This window comes from Propithecus coquereli, unplaced genomic scaffold (assembly GCF_000956105.1).
Source record: "Propithecus coquereli isolate 6110/MARCELLA unplaced genomic scaffold, Pcoq_1.0 Scaffold199, whole genome shotgun sequence".
Lineage (NCBI taxonomy): Eukaryota > Metazoa > Chordata > Mammalia > Primates > Indriidae > Propithecus > Propithecus coquereli.
In genome coordinates this window covers 2,983,044-3,003,802 of record NW_012144855.1, presented here as the reverse complement: position 1 = coordinate 3,003,802, position 20,759 = coordinate 2,983,044, and the positions used below count along the sequence as shown (strand labels likewise).

General features: G+C 37.8%; 1 protein-coding gene across 1 annotated transcript in view; it reads right to left on the bottom strand.

Moving 5' to 3' along the window:
- The window catches only part of ADAM22 (ADAM metallopeptidase domain 22), a 241,994-nt gene that overhangs the window by 72,154 nt on the left and 149,081 nt on the right, over nt 1-20,759 (bottom strand). Inside the window, exons 5-8 of the mRNA XM_012643499.1 lie at nt 9,005-9,087; nt 3,632-3,695; nt 1,355-1,424; nt 214-304 (exon numbers count right to left, since the gene is read on the bottom strand). Coding sequence (XP_012498953.1) covers nt 214-304; nt 1,355-1,424; nt 3,632-3,695; nt 9,005-9,087 — 308 coding nt within the window. The remainder of the gene's footprint in view (nt 1-213; nt 305-1,354; nt 1,425-3,631; nt 3,696-9,004; nt 9,088-20,759) is intronic.

The following is a 20,759-nucleotide window of genomic DNA, read 5'->3' as shown; positions in this document are numbered from 1 at the left end:
CTACAATCGAGTCTTTAGGGGGTTCTTTATTACTTTAAATATTAATTAATGTTGAATGCTTCCAGCAATACTTATTAAATTGTAGCTTTATTCCCAGGCAGCTAGTCATGATTTATTTTCTTCCCATAATAGGGATTGTAAAAAGTTTCATAAGGTCACTGTAGGAACAATATAAAAAGTCTGTGGAGTAAAAGCACCTATATGCCCATTTGCAGATTTTTCAAAATAGTGAATTCTACAAAATCTTCTATCCCGTTGGCAGCAAGAGAGAGAGGAAGAGGGCATTCACTTCTCTTTTGGGGAACTGCAGGAGAACAAGAAAGTTACAAACTTATTTCAGAGAGGAAGGGACATTAGAAAATACTTATTTCATTTTCTGATGAAGAGACAATGTAAACTTCTAAGTGATTTTCTAAGTAGTAGTTTAGGATTTGCTCTCAGGCTGGCAATTGTTCCATTTCCCCTTGGTTCCTCTCTCCCAGAGTGTATTTTCACAGTGTCATAATCCAAAACTCAACTTTGTCCCTTACTGGCTGTGGGACCTTGGAAAAGGTCTCACACACGAGCTGAGCTTCTGTTTCCCCACACACAAAACGGAAATAATATCAATCTTACAGAGCTGTTGCGAAGATGAAAATGAGATTCGAAATGAGTATAATCAAGGCTCACTAAATAGGGGAGGAAGCATCTCCACACCAGATATTCAGTGTGCCCTGTCTTCAGAAGGAGAAAATGAGTGAGTCCAGTAAAGTCAAAGACAAATGCACCCTGCATAATCACAGCTCCACTAAGGAGGCCAAAGTATTAGCGCACTGCTCTTCTTGTCATGTGAAGACTTGGATGCAACCCTCAAATCGATGTCTATATATAAACTGACCCGTAAATATACAGGAGAGAAAAAGACTAATTTCACAAATAGCTCATAATAACAACAAAGGTTAATCTAGAATAGTTCTTTCTTAAAATGTCGAAGCAAAAAAGATGAGGAAAACAACAAATGAGAAAATGATTGAGTTCATCCCTCAATTTATTTCACCAAGATGAATTTTTACATATTTTCTCTATATAGACCAATTCTTACTCTAACATTGTTTCTCTAGTACCTTACTTTTAATCTTAAAATTTATTAAAGTTTTCTTTCAATGTGCTTAAGCCACATATTTCCAAACTCACCCACTATAAAGATGAGGCCAGTTTGCATTTTATTCTCCCTCTTCATGTGACTTGGCTTTCCCTCTAAAATTGCCGTGAGCAGATGTGGGCTAATAATATTCTATATATAGATTAGTTCTAAAGCACTAACGGAATTGTTGAAGTTGTCCTTTAAAGAAAAATCACTATATGAACATCATACCAGATGGAAGATCATCCAAGGGAAATTCAAACAGTCTGGATTTGTAAACCGAATGAAAATGGAAATCCTCCTGAAATGACACAAGCAACAGGGATTAAGCACGTACAACCAGATATCTCCAGCCTCAGGTAATCATAGCTGGAGACCTTAAGAGAACTGTAGCTTGACTATGTACTCTCCTGGGTTCAGAGAGGCAGTGAGCCATGTCACAACCCCTCCTACTCACTCCTGTATTCTCCCAGCACCAGAGCAATATCCAATTAGAAGCAAAATGCCTTCACAGACAGAGAAGCCAAAGCCTGCGGTAATGGAAAATAAATGAATGGATCTATTCCCCCCAGGAGAAGTAAGACATCTGGGAAAATGGGTTAATGTTTTTTATGAGTGGTTCCTTTCGCAGATTCCTGCCTGCTTTTAAAAGTCACATAGCTTTGGTAGGCAAAGACTACAGCACTAACAATCTTCCTGTTATTGAGAAGCAGGATGTCTGATAGACGCAGATGCCCAAAGTAGACCCTGCTCCAAATTTCAAGTGTCATACAAAATTCTATTAAACGGCAACAGATAAAAAGTCATATTTTTCTTCTAAGAAGAATTAATAAATATTTAAATAATAGAATTTCATCTGGCTTCATCCAATCACTAAAAAACAATTAGAATATCATAAATAGTTAAGTTTCATGATATTATTGTAAAAAAAATCACACTGTCAAGCAAAGTGACAGGACAGTGGGTACTCAGAAAATAATGCACAATAACAGATTCCCAGACAAAATTGTTTATAGGTGACAAAACGAAGTGCATTCCCTTAAATTACTTGCCTAAGTGTTTGACCAATGTTGCATGATAAGAGGAAAAACATTTGTATGTGCACAGTTAGAATAAAAGTGTATCATGCTTTGTTTTTCTGTAATCTATAATATTAATTTGATCTTTTTCTTATTTTTTACTTTTTTGAGATAGGGTCTCCATCTGTTGCCCAGGCTAGAGTACAGTGGCGTCATCATAGCTCACTGCAACCTGAAACTCCTAGGCTCAAGTGATCCTCCTGCCTCAGTCTCCCAAGTAGCTGGGACTATAGGTACATGACACCATGCCCCATGCCTGGCTAATTTTTCTATTTTTTGTAGAGACAGGGGTCTCAATCTTGCTCAGGCTGGTCTTGAACTCCTGGCCTCAAGCAATCCTCTCACCTCGGCCTCCCAGAGTGCTAGGATTAGGTGTAAGCCACCGTGCCCAGCCTCAAACCTTTTCTAATCTGTGGAAAAGGAATGTTTCAACTAAAGTGAGAAAGAGAATTAAGAAGACCTAGGTTTCTCTAATCTTCATTTGCATAGGGCCTTAAAAGCAATAAACAATAGAGAAAAATCTGGAATCTGGAAAAGAGAGGAGGGGTGAAAAATCAAGTATGTGGGGATTTGATTTACTATGAATGTTTGTATTTCCCCAAAATTCATATGTTGAAGCTCTAACCCTTAGTGTGACTTTTTCTGGAGACAGGGCCTGTAAGGAGGTGATAAAGGTTAAATGAGGTCATAAGGGTGGGACCCTCATTCAGTATGGCTGGTACCCTTATAAGAAGAGAAGACAACCAAAGTTCTCTCTCTGCCATGTGACAACACAGTGTGAAGGTAGCTGTCTGCAACTCAAGGAGAAAGCCCTCGCCAGATACCAACCCTGCCAGCACCTTGATCTTGGACTTCCAGTCCTCAGAACTGTGATACAATGAATTTCTGTGGTTTAAGTATTTTGTTACGGTAACTCAGTCAGACTAAGACAGATCACAGCACAGTAGGGTGGAGGTGGAAATGGAGGCTTCAGAACTCTTCAGAGGTAAAATATTATATCTCCAATATAAAAGAGAAAGAAACAAAAGACATTTCAAAAAACCACTTGTGGTTCTGACTTATTCAATATTTAATTTAAAATATACCAACAGTCCCCGACTTACAATTTTTAGACTTTATGATGGGTTTATCAGGATTTAACCCCACTGAAGGCCAAGAAGCATCTGGACTTATGATGGTTCAACTTAACAATTTTTTGATTTTAGATGGGTTTACTGGGATATTAAATGCATTTCTGACTTGAGATATTTTTGACTTATGATGGGTTCATTGGGACGGAGCACCACTGTAAATCAAGGAGCATCTATATGTATATACTTACTATCCTAATCTTAAGAAATATGAAAATAGAAGAGAAAATAAAAGAACAGAAAAAAAGCTCTCAGGATAAAGGTTTCCATTTGCCATGACAAATAGAAGGAGCACTTACTTGAGAAGTGTCATTTTCTTCTGGCTCAATGAGGTATGTGTGGTTCCCATCATAGAACATCCCACTGCCAAAGACAAGAAAATGATCAGGCATGGCTATCAACTCTCGACTCACAACAAGATCATTTTAAACTCAGCAGTAGCCAGAGGACCAGTTTACTTCTCAATGCACATTTCCCAGTTCCATTCATCACCACTGGACACAGCACACACCACACACACTGCTGAGACAGCAAGACCCCTCCCTCTGATTCCCCATAAATAGGGTCCCCTCATCCTGACCCAGCCCCATGCTCAGGCCTGCCATTCTCTAGCTGTTGTCCATTACTCCTCCTGCTAACATACAATTCTAACACTTTAATATGCAAAAATCCATCTGGAGAGCATGTAAAAATTCCGGACCTTCTCAGATTTCTGGGCTATGACCCCAGGTGATGCTGATGCAGGCTGTCAAGAACTATACTGAGAATGGCGTAGCTACCACACACCTGGAAAATGGTTAAGTAAAACAATTAAAACATTAGAACAATGTGCTATGAACTAAATACCTTACACTCATTTAATCTTTTCTCCAAATCTGTAAGGGAGGTACAATGACTACCCTTACTTTACAGGTAAGGAAACTGAAGTCCAAAGAGATGAAGTAAGATGAAGTAACTTGCCCAAATTACATAACCAATAAGAGGAGAGGCAAGAGTAGAGCCCAGGCTGCTGGGTCCATGAATGGCTCATTTGCAATCTGCTACCCACTTTCATTCATTCATTCATTCAGCAGGTATTTATAAAGCACCTACAATGCCCTTCTCTAGATGCTGGGGATACAGCAGCAAACAAAACAAACTAATTCTATGTCCTCATGGTGCTGATGTGCCACAAGTAAAACAAATAGGCCTTGTTAATGGAGTTGAAATGGAATGTGCGAGAAAGGGATGAGTCAGTGAGGATGCCAAGGTCTTGGCCTGAGCAGCTGAAAATATGGAGTTGCCATTTAACAAGATGGCCTAACTAGGCGGGACGACAGATAATAAATATATAATAAACAAGTAAATACATATTAGACAGTGATAAATTCTAGGGACGAAAATAATGTAGGTTAAGGGCAATAAATGGTGTCAGAGGACAGAGTGTGGGAACCAAAGAGAACTGATTTATACAGGGTCAGAGCAAGGCTTCACAGAGATGATGATATGGAAGCAAAGACCTGAAAAAAGAAAGAGATGAGCCATGAGAATATCCACACAAACGGCATTTCAGACACAGCCCAAGGTAAGAGAATCTTGGCGTGCTCCAGGAACAGCAACAAGGCAGTATGGGTTGAGTGGAGCCAGTGAGGGGCAGAGTGGGGGCCATGGTAGGTAGGCTACCCTGAGGGCCTTGGTTTTTGCTCTGAGAGAGACGAGGAGCCACTGCAAGAGTCTAAGTGGAGGGGAAACACAATCTCCCTTAAGTTTTAAAATGATCACCCCGGCTGCTCTGTTACAATAATCTTTAGGACTACAAAGATAGAAGCAGGGAGTTTACTGCAATAGTCCAGGCAAAAGAAGATGGTGGCTTAGATCAGAATGGTTATGGTGGAGGCAGTGAGAACTGGTCAAATTTCAAATACATTCTGAAAGTAAAACGAACAGGACTTGTTGGTGGATTTGAAATGGAATGTGCAAGAAAGAGAAGAGTCAATGAGGATGCCAAGGTCTTGACCTGAGCAGCTGAAAATATGCAGTTGCCATTGAACAAGATGGGCCCAGGGAAGCAGGGTGCAGGGAGCAGGACGCAAATCAAGAGTTCAGTTTTAGACTCTGAGGCTGGAGGTGGCTATCAGCCATCTGAGAAATCCTCTGGAGAGCATTTAAAGCTACAGATGGCCTTGGCTCCCACTTGGAGAAATCCTGATACTCACTCCTTTTAGGACAACATGATCCTTCTACTGAGATCAGGCCCTTTACAATGCTGAAGAAACTTATCATTCAGGCATCTGAGGGGAGCAAAGGTGTGATTTTCTGCAGTAATTTTTCAGTTTTAGGTAGAAATGACTGCATGATAGTCCAAGCTGTTAGACACAGAATAGCATTTGTCTTTCATCGATGCCTTAGTGAAATGTTGGTTTCCCTGGGCTATAATTATAATGGCCTCCAGTTCCGCCTCTATCCAAATTCTTTCATTCCTGGTGTAACATCTTCCACATGTCCACAACTTTTATATATGCATAGAATGGCTATTCTCACATCTGCAAAGTTTTAAAGCACATGTGCTTTCTGAATTTGGATGACACTGCATTTGGAATTTAAAGATAAACAGATGCAGTTTGTAAGATATTACTGATAATATAGCATATGCCTAAGGAATCAGAGGGGACGGTCTTTTCAGAACAGTAGACCAAATATGGCAGTGAACATTATCTCTACCCCTGCTGAGAATGGGCCAGATTCATCCAGAAAAATCATATAAAACCTTTACCAAAGTTCGCATGGCAACACCAACAAAGTAGCAAGCAGATTCTTTTGTTTAAATAGTACTGAGTGTTATTCACCCTTGTGTAAGGTTAATGTCCAACGGGAAAATCACTTCTTTTTATTGGATTTAAACATCATGTACACAGTGTAAAGAAAACATATTCTGACACCATCTACACCTTGGAAGACTCTGGATTGCTATATGATAATATGCCATTATTAACTGCTTAATAATTAAAAAATACATGCTTTATTTACTTTGAGAATTGACAACTTGTTATATTTATATAAATTATAATATATTGAGTCCACAATGTGTACTTCATAAAAACCTATAACGAGAACCAAGTCATCACAGACCAATTGAGCTAAAATTTAAAAAGGCTGCATCAAAACAAGATTTTGAAAAGAAACAGCCATTCTCACACATTTCCACAAGAGGGCAATAAACTCACATTTGATTCCATTCTTCAAGGTTCCCATAGTTACAGGATTTTGTCATAACATCAAACATACCAGGACAAAAATATTGCCTATTAGTCCTTTGAATCTGAAGAAATGTGCCTTTGCAGGTTCTTTATAGAAAATACATATGAACCCAATTTTTACCCTTTTATGTCCTTCAATTGAATTCAATAAATCAAAAAAGTAGAGAAAACCTCAATACACACTTGGTAATTTATAAAGGATGAGTCATGGGTGAAATAATATATATCATATCTAAATCACTGTAAATGAGACAACATAAATTATTTAATAATATACCCCAAAATATTTCTGTCAGCAATTTTTGTTCAGAAGGTCAAATCAAGATGAGAATTAAAATATAATAAGAGGTATGAGAATTTACTTACCCAATATGCTCATAAAAGTCTAAGAAAGCCCAAAATAGTTGACACAATTCTGACAGTGTTCCTATACACACAGTAAATTTTGTTTATTTTTGTTTAAATTTTAAAAAGTTTCTTAAAGTAAAATTTACTTAGTTAAAACAACTGAGGCAGGATTCTGAGTTCTACTCCTGATCCATTTACTACAAATTTCCTAAAAGTTATTTTTCCATCCTTCTTTAAATGACTATCTTAGGATTAGTAGCAAAGTATCATTCTTAGGTTCTCAGGTCAATTAGAACCCTTACAAGGCATAATATCATCTCTCTGATTGTCACAACACTGATTCCATTTGGAAAACCAGAAGGCGAATTGGGACAAATACTGAGCAAGATGCTCACGTTCTGAATTTGGATTGAGATTTTAAAAGAAAGAGAGAAGAAGAAAAATAAATCTTATTTTTTATCTCATTCTTCTTTCCAGTATATATTTGCTGTCATAAATGTCAATGGACACAGCTGTACTATTCCTAGGTGACAGCTGTGCTTGTCTTGAGATCAGATATAACAATTTTACTGCTGAAAAGGATGTCGATGTTTCTTTTTCCTAATAAAACAGGAGTTGTCAGATATTAAGCATGGATTCTACATTTGCAAAAATCTCTGTATTCAAGGAATTTATTTAAAATAAATAAATTTATACATTTATTTAAAGTAAGTAAAATAGTCTTTTAGAATAAATAACAAGCAAAGGGAAGTTGTTTTCCATGCTCTTAGGCCTCCCTTCTCCGGTTATTTATCAAATAACTCATCTTTATACACTTCTCCTTTCTGCTTAACATCCCTACTCCCAGATCCTGGCCAGAGGTGCCACTTAGGCAGTCTTTCCCAATAGATCTCTTTTCTAGATTTAAGATATGCCAATCTAACCTCCCTCCCTTGGGTAATTCTATCAAAGCCTGTTGTACTCCACCTTCTTTAGGTGACATATCTCGAAAGCTCTCAAGTTGCACCTCTTCTTCAGTGCCAATGCTCAGCTTGCATTTTTCCCAATTTTTTTATTCTCTCTCAAAGAAAACAAATATACCTGTCACATCCCATAGCAGGAAGCTAAGCTACATTTGCCCCCACCGCATGAAACTGAGAGCTCTCAAGACTCATGTTTAAATTGCCTTAATATTCCTAGTGCCTGGCAAATGGCAGACACTGAATAACTGCTTGTTAAATGAAAAAATACATCTCTAACTTGGTAACAGAAAGGAAGTATGTAAGTTTCCCAACAAAAATTTAACAAAACTAAGTGCTGGTTTGTTCTGTGACAAAAAAGTAAAACAAACAAGGAAATGAGATGATTTAGTCTGTTAATAAACAGAATGCTGAGGAATGACACAGTAGCTTTATAAGAGGTTACAAAACAAATAGGAGACAGCCACTTGTGTATCACCATTATCGACAAGACAGAGGAAGTAATCTATTCCCATGTAAAACGTCACCAAACATTCTTTGATAGTGAAGGTTATGAGAAAGGAAACAAGGCCCCAAGGAAAGATGAACTCTGTCCCTTGGAGATCTCTGAGAACAGACAGATCCTCCCACAAATTTGCAGTGAGTTAGGTGGGATTCCAGCTGACTAAAAGGGCCAAAACACATGAGCTCTTAAGGTCACTTGTAGCCTTTTGTCCTTTTGCGAGAAGTCAAGAGTTTCCATCTACTGAAATTTCTATTATTCTAAGAAACTATAAAAATGAATATCAAGGAGAAGTAGGAGTAGAACTGTTATCAAGGGGCTAAACATCCACAGAAATAGAAGCCAAAGTTATCCAAACCACTCCTTTCTAAATTTGGATGAAATTAGAAAAGTGCTTCGAATATCACTGTAAGGTATCATATTATAATTCCAAAGCTTCTGGTTTCTGCAACTCTAATTTAAAAATCCTTCTCGGTTTATAAAACATAAAAGAGAAACAAATCAGATCCATCACTGATTTAAAATTATTCTTGACACAAAATAGGGATTTCTATTCTAGTGCATTAAAAATAAAGAAAGTAAGTTATTGAAAGAATGAACGGTACAAATAATTTTTTAAACACTTACTGAAGTCCATGGCATGTTGACAATGCAACAAATGAGGCAGGGTTTCCTCGGATATGGCCCTGGTAGTAACAGTGCTCTCCTCCCTGAAAATAGAAATAGAGGACGTAAGCCTATGCCATCAGAATTAGCCACATCATTTCACAGGAGGTTTCTGCTAACACTGCACCTCCATATCTAAAGCTCTGAACAATATTTCATTATTCAGATTAGCGTTATCAAATCATTTCTAACAGAATTATTCATAAACACCCCAACTGAGCTGAATCCAAATCAAAAGGCAAGGAAATAAAAGTTGACTTAACTTTCCTTTTATGTAGGTGATATTAGAGGAACAAAGGAAACAGATACTGAAACAGCCATGTGGTCCTTGCACCAGAATAGTTTAATCATCTATTTCCCTAGTTACAAGAGACTCAATCTTGAGCAGCAGCAAAGCAATGCTCTCTCACATAGAGCTGAGTAAAAATGAATATAAATCCCTAAATTATACTGATGGAGGGAAATGCCTATTTTTACAGTGTTATATCAAAATTTGACTGTCAGATAGACAAGTTTATACTATTCTTTTTCAAACCAGGAATGGCTTTACTGGTAAGCAGCCTCAGGTAGGGTTTGAAATTATGAAGTATCTTCTAGCGGCTAGTCACATTAACTAAATCCTACTAAGAGAGACCCAGTGTTTTTTTTATTTTTTTTCTAATTACATGTGCCTGGAAAAGGAAATAGGGTAAATCCTCTGCCATCTTAGGGTGTCACCTTTTAATACTTGCTACTCAGAGTGTGGTCCACAGACCAGTAGCAATGGCATCACCAGGAGCTTGTTAGAAATGCAGAATCTCAGGCCCCACTCCAGACCTACTCTACCAGAATCTACATTTTAACAAGGTCTCTAGGTGATTCATGTGCACATTAAAGTTTGAGAAGCTCTGCTTTAAATGGCCTTTTCCCATTCTCCCACTAATCTTCTATTTCTTCAGTAGCTGAAAGCATCTAATTAAATTGACTCACTGAGATGTGAAAGAGTGAAATAGGAAGGACTGATAGAATGGGTGGTTTAAAGGGGTAAATATTACTTACTTCAGTTTGGCTTAAGGATTAACCCTACTTAAAATATTCAGTACTTCACAAACGGAGGGGAGAGAACAGGAAGACATGAAGATGTAAAAGGGCCGAAGACATTTTCTCCACCAGAATTCCAAGGAAAGCAGCTGGGCCTAAAACTGCTGCTCCTCACGAGATAATCCCACAGAAGCTGGTGAATCTCAGCTTTGGGGAGGAGGTAGAGAGCATGTAAAATGGTATACAATGTAATCCCTAACCTATGCCACCCCTCCAAATTCCCAGGGGAGTCACTGAACGATGTGAACTGAGGATTGTGGTTAGATTTGATGGAGGAAGAGAAGATATGATGGTACTTCACATTGGAGTTGGACATGGGATGGAACCCAGAAGGCTGCGGGGACTTGGGGGCAGAAACAAGTCCTGGACACCAGGACATGGGGCATTGACTTCATGGAAAGGGTCACTGTAGTATAAATGTTAATGACACGTGAGCTCTTGGCCCCTTCCTTTACTAGCTGCATAATCCCAAGCAAGTTACAGAACTTGCCTGTGTCTCATTTTCCTTATCTGCGAAATGGGGGTAATTATCTCATAGGGTTGTTATGAGGATTAAAAGAGCTCATAGGCATACGGGGTTTAGACTAACACTTGGCTCCTGGGAAGCACTCAATAAATGCTCACTGCTATTATAATTACTCTGGTGTTCTACTCAATTTACATACATGGTCACATTAAATCCTCACACCAATCCTACAAAGAAATATTGTTATCCATCCCTATTCTACATAGGAGGCACAATCTCTAAGAGCCAAGGTTGCATACCTGGCAAGTTTACAAGTAGAGATGAAAACTTTATGTGAACACAAGGCCTGTGTCCTTTCCCCTACACTATTTACAAGCCTAACCTAGACCTCTGGGTTATGCAATGCAAATCTAAATTTTCCCCTAGGCAGATGTATTTTATTATTTTATTCTATTCTGTTTTGTTCTATTCTAGTCTAGTCTATTCTAGGTTACTAAGTATGAAATGTCCGATTTCCTTAAGTACTAAGTTTGACAGTTATCTCTTACATTTCACTTGACACTTTTTGTTTTATTTTTATTGTGAAGGTACATCCTCAGTCTTACAAACACACATTTTGGCTTGTAATTATCTGTCAAATTGTTTTAGAGCAATTTTTGTGAAACTATGAATAAGTCAAAAATTCGTGTTATTTTCGAATATGAGTTCCGTCATGGAATCAATAAATGCAGTGCAGACAGCTCAAAATAGCAACAAAATGCTTAGGAAGGATGTGGCTAATGAACACACAGTACATTGATGGTTTGAGAAGTTCCCTTCTAGTGATTTTAATCTTGAAAATGAGCCATGTAGGTAATCTGAGACCAAGGTGGATAATGATGAGCTGAAAGCTGTAGTGGAAGTGAATCCATCTCAACCTACATGTGAATTAGCAGCAAGGTTTGATGTTACTATTCCAACAATACTGGATCATTTGAAACAAATGGGCAAGGTAAAGAAGCTGGATAGATGGGTTCCACATGAATTAAATGAGCGTCAGAAGAGAAGTTATCTCAAAACTTGCCTTCTTTGCTGTCATGACACAAAGGTGAACCATTTCTACACTATATTGTTACATGTGATGAAAATTCTTTTTGACAATCGCAAGATTTTGGCACAATGGTTGGATAAAGACTAAGTGGTAAAACACAGTCTAAAACTAAATATCCATCAAAAAAAAACTAATGGTGTCTGTTTGGTGGTCTAGTGCCTGTATTACCCACTACAGCTTCATGAAACCTGGTCAATCGATTACAGTGGATGTCTATTGCAACCAGTTGGATGAAATGATGAGGATGCTTATGATTAAGCAACCGAGATTGGTCAATAGAGACAGGCCAATCCTCTTGCAAAACAATGCTTGACCACATGTCACGCGAACAACACTCAAACTACAGAGGCTGGACTTGGAAACTCTCTGTCATCTACCATATTTACCAGACCTTGCACCAACTGACTACCACTTCTTCCAGGTTTTGGACCACTTCTCGCAAGGAAACATATTCAATACTCAATAAGCTGTGGAAAATGCCTTTTGTGATTTCATAGCCACTTGCTCTCCAGGCTTCTTTGCTGCTGGCATAAACAAGCTACTGTTAAGATGGCAAAACTGTGTCAATAGTTTAGGCGCATACTTGGATTAACTGAATTGCTTCTTGTTTGAGATATATTAATAATAAACTACACTTCTGATTTGAAATCAGACATTTCATATTCAGTGACCTATTTTTTTTTTTTTTTGAGTAGGGTTGGGGTAAATTTAACAGAAGTTAAAATATCTTCTGTTGGGCTGTTGAACTGTCAAACTGTACACAGATTAGATTCTAAGTGCATGAGTGGACATTATGATTCAGATGACCCTGATCTTCTGGATATATCAGATATACCAGGTATCAGCTTTGTATTGGCCAGACATGAAAGATTAACAGTCAATGAGGTGACATGGATAGAGAGAGAACTATGTGTTTCCCTATATTGGACAGTGACTGACCCAATCAGACCTTCTCCTATCAGAAGTCTAAGACTCATAGGGAACAGTAACACACAAAGATAGTAGAAACAAAGATAAGAAAGTAGAAACAGAGAGAAGTAGAAGCAAAGAAGATAACTGCAAGAAATATGATATCATATTAGGAAACAATGGAAGTTGACAGTCATTGAATGTGGGGGAAATATGAGAGTGGCAAAACATACAAGAATTTTTATAAATTACTGAAGTGTTCTTTTAAAAAAACAACTCTGGAAACAGCATATTAAATCATGAGAAGGACAAAGAATTCATTTTTTAAAACATACCTCCATTATCTTGGGGAGAGTTAAATAGATGATTAGATAATGGAAAACAATCTTTCACTAAATTCCGATTCTGAAAAACAGGAGTAAATCCAAACACAGCATATGATCAGGAGCCATCTGCACAAAAGCCTAACACTGCAAATGAAGAGCTCAGTGTGGTTAAATCAGTATCAAATGTTTCCATGACACTTCAAGAGAAGCATAAATATGAGGGGGGAAAAAAAATCTCAATTTGGGCTACTATAATTCAAATTTTGAGCCTCTCAACTGGTGATATAAGTAATTCTTATAAATAATGGTGAAAGTTCATTTTTGTATTGTGATATTTTTCAGGGATTATTTACCGTAAGTATTTAAGTAATGAAGTAATGAAGTTTGTAATGAAGTAATGAAGTTACTGAAGTTAATGAAGTAATGAAGTTTTGTTTGTTTGTTTTTTTTCCTTTAACCTGCCTGGAAATATTTTTTAGTCCAAGGTAGAGGCTTTAATGTTAAAGGGCTTCCTTAATTTATATAACCATTATTCAATTTTAATATAAATAAATTTAATAGATTTTTTACATAATTGTTTTAAAATAATACACACGAGGAATTTCTAGGAATTGAGAGGGCAGATGGTGAAAAATAAAACTGTATACTGACAGAATAACACATATATTCTTTTCAGTGTACAATTGGTTTTACACTATGCACACTGTTTGGCTACTTGATTTTTTTTCCTTAAGGTAAGCTTGGCATCTTTCTATGTCAATACCTTATTTTTTTATGATGGCAAAATATTACATTATAGGGGTAAACCATAATTCATACAGTCCTGTACTAATGGACATTTAGATAATCTTTTTTTGCTGTTATAATGTTGCAACAAACATTCTTTCATATGTTTCTGTGTGCTTCTGTCAGTACACATGAAGGAGAGACTACTAGACATGGACCTGGAAAATGAAATAGGTGCATTTTAAATTTTAATAGACAGTTAAAGGGACAAATATAATTGTATTTCTTTGCATTTTTACCCGTTTTAAAATATGGCTTACATTTGAAAGTAATAAAGTGAATTTTATTAAAAATTATATGTTTCAATAAAGACCACTAAAACCAACTTTCTCAAGTCTTATCAATTATAAAGGTTCTCCATATCTTCATAGGACTTTTGAAGAAGCCAAAAGATGCTGTATGGAAGTAGGTATTATATATAATAAACTAAGATAAATGTAAGAAAAGAGAAAAGCCAGAACCTCCTAATAGAGTTGGGCTCTTTATTAGGCTGCCAGTCATAGTTTTATTCCTTATTGTCTCCTTTGTTCCAGAAATAAATCCAGGTCCTTGAAACTTTCTTCATACTCTTTGATTTAATAACATAGTCATAACAGCACAGATGCTTATTTTTAGCTAATTAGATAGTTATAGCTAAAAGAACATCCACCTCTATAAAAATGAATTATACGATAGTTCATGTGTCCATTTATTGGTTTATCATCTCAGTGGGGGTGAAGAAGCTTACTGCAATTTTTATTCTAGGGAATTCAAAATAATCATTTATTCGTAAAATTCAAAGACATACCACATTCTTATTAAACAGCCAGTAAGATCTTAAAAGAAAAACGGAACTTATTACAAATATGATGAGATGATAACACAAAGGAAGTTATACAGCCTGGGCTATAAAATGATGAAAACCCAATAAAGGGAACGAATTGGAGTAAAACTGTGAGGCCACAGTCATTTGCCCTTTATCAAGATCCTCAAAGGAAACTCTACAACTTTAACAGCTCTAAGATAGGCAGGACCACTTCCTCCAAAAAGCCTTCTCAAATTCCCTCCTTCTTACAAATTACTTCCCAGTAACTGCCTCCCCCTGAATTTTCATACGGTTTTTTAACTGCAACATCTCTTACTACCTGCATGCCTGTTTCTGCCTTATTTCTAAACTAGACTATGTTCTCCTTTCACAGAAGCACATTTGCCTGATTTATGTTCATATACCCACATGTTCTGTGGGAGAGAGAGCCTCTCTGAATCTCGGGTTCCTCATCAATAAATGGGGTAACATCTACCCAAGCTGCCTCACAAAGGTATGCAGGAGATTCCATGAGATAACAAACTGAAGTACAGTGTAAACGGCTATATAAACGTGAGAGGGTGCAGTCAGGCAATATTTACTAAATGAGGGATGCTATAGTGTCCTTTGAGCTATGATTCTCATACTTTGTTAAGACTAACAATTCAGGGCATTTATTTATAATGCAGATTATTGTGTCTCTTGCTCAGAGAGTTTGTTTAGGCAGCTCTGAGGTGAGACCCAAGAATCTGCATTTTAATAAATACTCCATGTTTTTCATCCTGCAAGAGAATACACTAAAGGAGTGTTTCTCAGCCTGGGAGCTTTTAAAACCCCAGGCTGTACTCCAAAACAATTAAATCATAATCTCTGGGGATGGGACGCAGGTATCAGCATCTTTTTAAGTTCTCCCAGTGATGATTCAATGCAGCTGCAGTGCTCGAGAACCCCTGCATGAGAGAAATGCTGTTTAATAGTAGTGTCCCAAAACTGGCTCTCAGCATCACCATGGAAGGCTTTCCAAACCAACTGATTCCCAGGCTTTCCCTCAGACTTACGGGATCAGAATCACCAAGGAGATGGGGCCCCAGGTTTTTTATAGTTGCAAAAAGTTCTCCAGGTGATTTTGATGATATCTGGAATTGTTGAACCTAACAATATTCAATGCCAAACCATCCCTGTGCAGACGATACCAGAAAGACGGATCTTTCAGAGAATGAAAGTGTCTACCATATCCAGGGCATTCTGCTTGGTGAACTATGTGGCAGTTCATGATGACTGATGAGGTGAGTATTATTTTCTCCATTTACAAGTGAGAAAACATATTTTGAGAGGTCTTTCACACCCAGGTATGCCTGAAGCAGAGTCAAGCCTCTTTACACTGGGTGGTTCTCAAAGGGTGGTTTTCAGCCTAATAGCATCAAAATCAGCTTGTTAGAAATGCAAATTCTCAAGCCTTACCCTGGACATCTTCAGAAGCTCTGAGGACATGGCCCAGCCACTTGTGGGTTAGCCAGCGCTCCAGGCGATTTCACTGTACTCTAAAATTTGAGAACAACGCTTTACATTTACACCTGCCTCTCATTCTGAAGCTCCTCACAACTGAGCCCACTGAAATCCTCCACTAGTTCTGAGCTGGTCCTTTCTGGAGCAGAAAGGATGTAAGCAGCCAAAGCTGTTCTCTACTTTTCTTGTTCCTCAAAAATCAGTTGGCTTTATCAGAATCAAAATGGAAGGTAAGAGGTGAGATAAGAATATGTATGAATTTTGCCTCATATACAACCAGGAAGAGCAGAACTATTTTTTTGTAGGCACTGGTCATAGCGTACCATACGGGATGCTTTGGACTGGATTAAACGGGCTAGAGTGAGCAAATGTCTGGTTTGCCTAAGGGCTTTCTCAGGATGCTGGTCTTTCAGTGTCACATCTGTGAAAGTCACAGGTAAACAGGGATGATTTGGTCATGCTAAAAGGGAAGGGCCAGTGAAGACATCTCCAGATCAAAACAGCCCCCTGCAACCCTTATCCTCCTACTCTGCTACCTGAGTCATAGCCCTCTCACCCTCCATGGGCACAAGTCTTAGAGCCAACCTTTTGCCATGCAGACTGGGGATCATGCCAGTTACCCTCCTCAAGTGGGACCCTTCCTCACCCTGCTCTGGTACCATAGTTCTCAACCCTGGAAGCCCATTAGTATCACATGGGAAGCTCTTAGAATAAAATACACAGCCTCACCCTATACCAATTACATCAGAACCTATGGAAGGTGAGACCTGGACATTTTTTGAATCTGTCCAGATGATTCCAACATGCTGCCATGGCTGGGAACCTCTGCTCTAGCCAATAGCACCTTGCAACAACTACATCCCCACCCTTGAACACTACTGCACCCTGGATTCCTCCCAGGGTTATGCACTGCCCAGACTTCTGTCTGTGGCTGCATGGCTGCAATCTATTCCACCAGGTGCTCGCCAATAATCCATTGATCTATACTAATACCTGTCAAAATCTTTACCAGTGTATGTCAAAATGAGAAAAGTGAGTACAACCTAGTCACTTTTTCATAAAGCTACATGTATTTAATTTTTTAAAAACTGTATGTTGGCCAGGTTCAGTGGCTCATACCTATAATCCTAGCACTCTGGGAGGCTGAGGTGAGTGGATCATTTGAGCTGAGGAGTTCGAGACCAGCCTGAGTAAGAGCAAGACCCTGTCTTTACTCTAAAAATAGAAAGAAATTAGCTGTAAAACTAAAAATATATAGAAAAAATTAGCCGGGCATGGTGGCACATGCCTGTAGTCCCAGCTACTCGGGAGGCTGAGGCAGAAGGATTGCTTGAGCCCAGGAGGAGTTTGAGGTTGCTGTGAGCTAGGCTGACACCACAGCACTCTAGCCCGGGCAACAGAGTGAGACTCTGTCTCAAAAAAACAAAAAAACAAAAAAAAAAGATAAATAGGGCAAATATTGCCCATTTTATCACAGCTACCCTACCCCTCATTTACACTACTACTTGACACCTTGGGGTATCTGTGTTTGCTACCCCATTCGGAGGTATAATTGCTCAAGCAGCCCCCAAATGATCCTCACTCCAATATTTAAAGCTAAATGGTCATCCAAAATCTCCATACTATTTTAAGATTCATTGATGAGCACTGGGATTTTATAGTATAGCCATCAATCAAAAAAACATCTTAAAAACTTAAAGATAAATCTAGCCAACTAAAAAGAAAATACTTTCATTTAAAAGATGCATGGTTTCTAGTGAAGAGAAAAAAATGTATAAGAATATTATTACAGCAAAAGTTTCCACAGGAAGAAAAAATAACTAGTAAACCGCCAGATATAAAGAAAAGTGATAAGAAAAGAGTTAATCTTATGAGAAAATGGTGAACACCACAAAAATACAGAGGCTATAACTTTTTTATGAGCTCATAAGTTAAAAATAATAATAAGCCCACCAAAGACACAGTGAGCTTAAAAATCTATTTTTATTTGTTGTACTCCTGTACAACAAAAGTCTTTCCTTACTGATTTCACCTGGGTAATGACAGTTGTGGAAAACAAAGTATGAAAACTGATATGGAGGTTCCCAGGAGTTACAGCTCACAAGTATCCTAAGTGAACAATTGTTGAAGTCTTTTGAGATGCAGCGCATTTCCAAAAGGTACAGACTTTCTCTCCTCTTGTATGTAGGCTTAGGTACCACCAGCAGATACTCTAATGGCTTTTGTATTAGTTATAATAAAATCAAATGCCATCTGTATTAGTTTCCAAGGGCTAAAGTAAAAATTATCACAAACTGGGTGGCTCAAAACAACAGAAATTTTCTTCCTTCATATTTCTGGAGGCTTGAAGTCTGAAACCAAGGTGTTGGCAGAGTTCCCTCTGAAGGCTTTAGGGAAGAATACTTCCTTGCTTCTTCCTAACATCTAGTGGTTGCCAACAATCCTCAGTGTTCATTGATTTATAGGCACATCCTTCCAACTTCTCCCTGTATGTCCCTGTGTCTCTACATCTAAACTTCCCTCTTATAAAGACACCAGTCATTGGATTAGGGCCCACCCCAATCTACGATGACTTTATCTTAACTTTATTACATCTGTAAAGACCCTATTTCAAAATAAGGTCATATTCACAGGTACCGGGGGAAATGAATTTTGGGGGGGGGAGCATTATTTGACCCAGTAAAACTTCTCATCACTTTAAACATGGCTTAGTGAATTTTCATAATCACAATCCAGGGATTTTGCTTCTAAGAAGCTTGACTCAGTGGTATAAACTGGAGGAGTCTACCAGGGCATCATTCATCTAATAAAATTAACCTGTATCTTAATTACCTATAATCTGCCATTCTAGTTTCCTACCACCTCATTTGAAAATACTCATCATTATTTTTACACAAATAATATGGAAAACCTGATCTTCCACTCTATTATTAAGTTAAACAGAGGTTCCCAAATTGCTTATTTTTAAGCAAAGAATAGTCAAGAGAAATTATTTTTCAGCTGTCAGGTAATCATTGCATACACATTAATATAACAAATGTCTTATCAGATTACTAAAAAAATTTAGGCTCCCACAAAATGTTCTTCAGCAATAAATCACTGTAATGCAGAGAGTATATTTATCAGGTTCTCCGAGATGTAGTTCTAAATTCGGAGAATGGAAAATCAATGTGGACCACATACAGTGACTATATAATTACAAACTCATAAAATTAGAACTCTTTCCAGGAAACCACTAAATCACTGTACCTTTTTACAAATAATAAAATTTAAATGTGTTGCTCCATATGGATTTTTTTAGCATAAGGAATGTATATTACCTAAAACCTTACTCTGTAGTTGATGTTTGATTATTGAAAAAATATAATTGACCAAAAGACAACTGAAGAAAAAGAAAACATATTTGGGCATCCTTAAAATAAAGAATGAATAAGTTTTTTGTTACAACAGAAAAAATCTTTTGTTGTTGTTTTCTTACTTTTTTTGCTTATTTATTTTTATTTCTGCATATTACAGGGGTACAAATGTTTAGGTTACATTTATTGCCTTTGTCCTGCCTGAGTCAGAGCTTCAAGCATATCCATCCCCCAGACGGTGAGCAGCGCACTCATTATGTATGTATATACCATCCCCACCTCCCCCCTCCCATCTGCCAGACGCCCAGTAAATGTTATTCCTATATGTGTACTTAGGTGTTGATCAGTGAAATCAATTTGATGGTAAGTACATGTGGTGCTTATTTTTCCATTCTTGGGAAGGAAAACCCATTCTTAGTAGAATGCATTCCAGCTCTATCCAGGAGTATACAAGAGATGCTATATCACCATTGTTTCTTACAGCTGAACAGTACCCCATGGTATACATATACCACATTTTATTAATCCACTCACGTATTGATGGGTACTTAGGTTGTTTCCACATCTTTGCAATTGTGAATTGTGCTGCTATAAACATTCTAGTGCAGATGTCTTTTTTATAGAATATATTTTTTTCCTTGGGTAGATGGCCAGTAATGGAATTACTGCATAAAATGGTAGTTTTACTTGTAGCTCTTTGAGGTATCTCTATATTGCTTTCCACAGAGGTTGTACTAGTTTGCAGTCCCACCAGCAGTGTATGAGTGTTCCTATCTCTCTGCATTCATGCAAACATTTATTATTTTGGAACTTTTTGATAAAAGCCATTCTCATTGGAGTGAAGTGATACCTCATTGTGGTTTTGATTTGCATTTCCCTGATGATTAGAGATGTTGAGCATTTTTTCATATATTTCTTGGCCATTATTCTATCTTCTTTTGAAAAGTTTCTGTTCATGTCCTTTGCCCACTGTTTAATGGGGCTGATTTTTTTTCTTGCTGATTTTCCTGAGTTCTACATAGATCTAGTTATCAGTCCTTTATCAGATGTGTAGCATGCAAATAGTTTCTCCCATTCTGTAGGTTGTTGGTTTGCTCTCAATAATTCAACACATAAACAGAAGTAAAACTAAAGACCGTAAGATGTTCACAACACACAGAGGAAAAGCATTCAACAAAATTCAGCACCCTTTTACGATAAGAACACTTAACAAAATAGGCATAGGGGGAGGAGCCAAGATGGCGGATGAGACAAGCCGCCAGTCAGAAGGTCTCTGCAAAAAAGACGAATTTTAGAAGAAAGAGAGAAAAAATAAACGAGCAGAGAAACATAGATCGGGTGAGGGTCGGAAGGAAGGGTGCCTGAAACTACAGGAGACTCCACGGGAAGACATTGCGGAGGAGAACTGGAAGG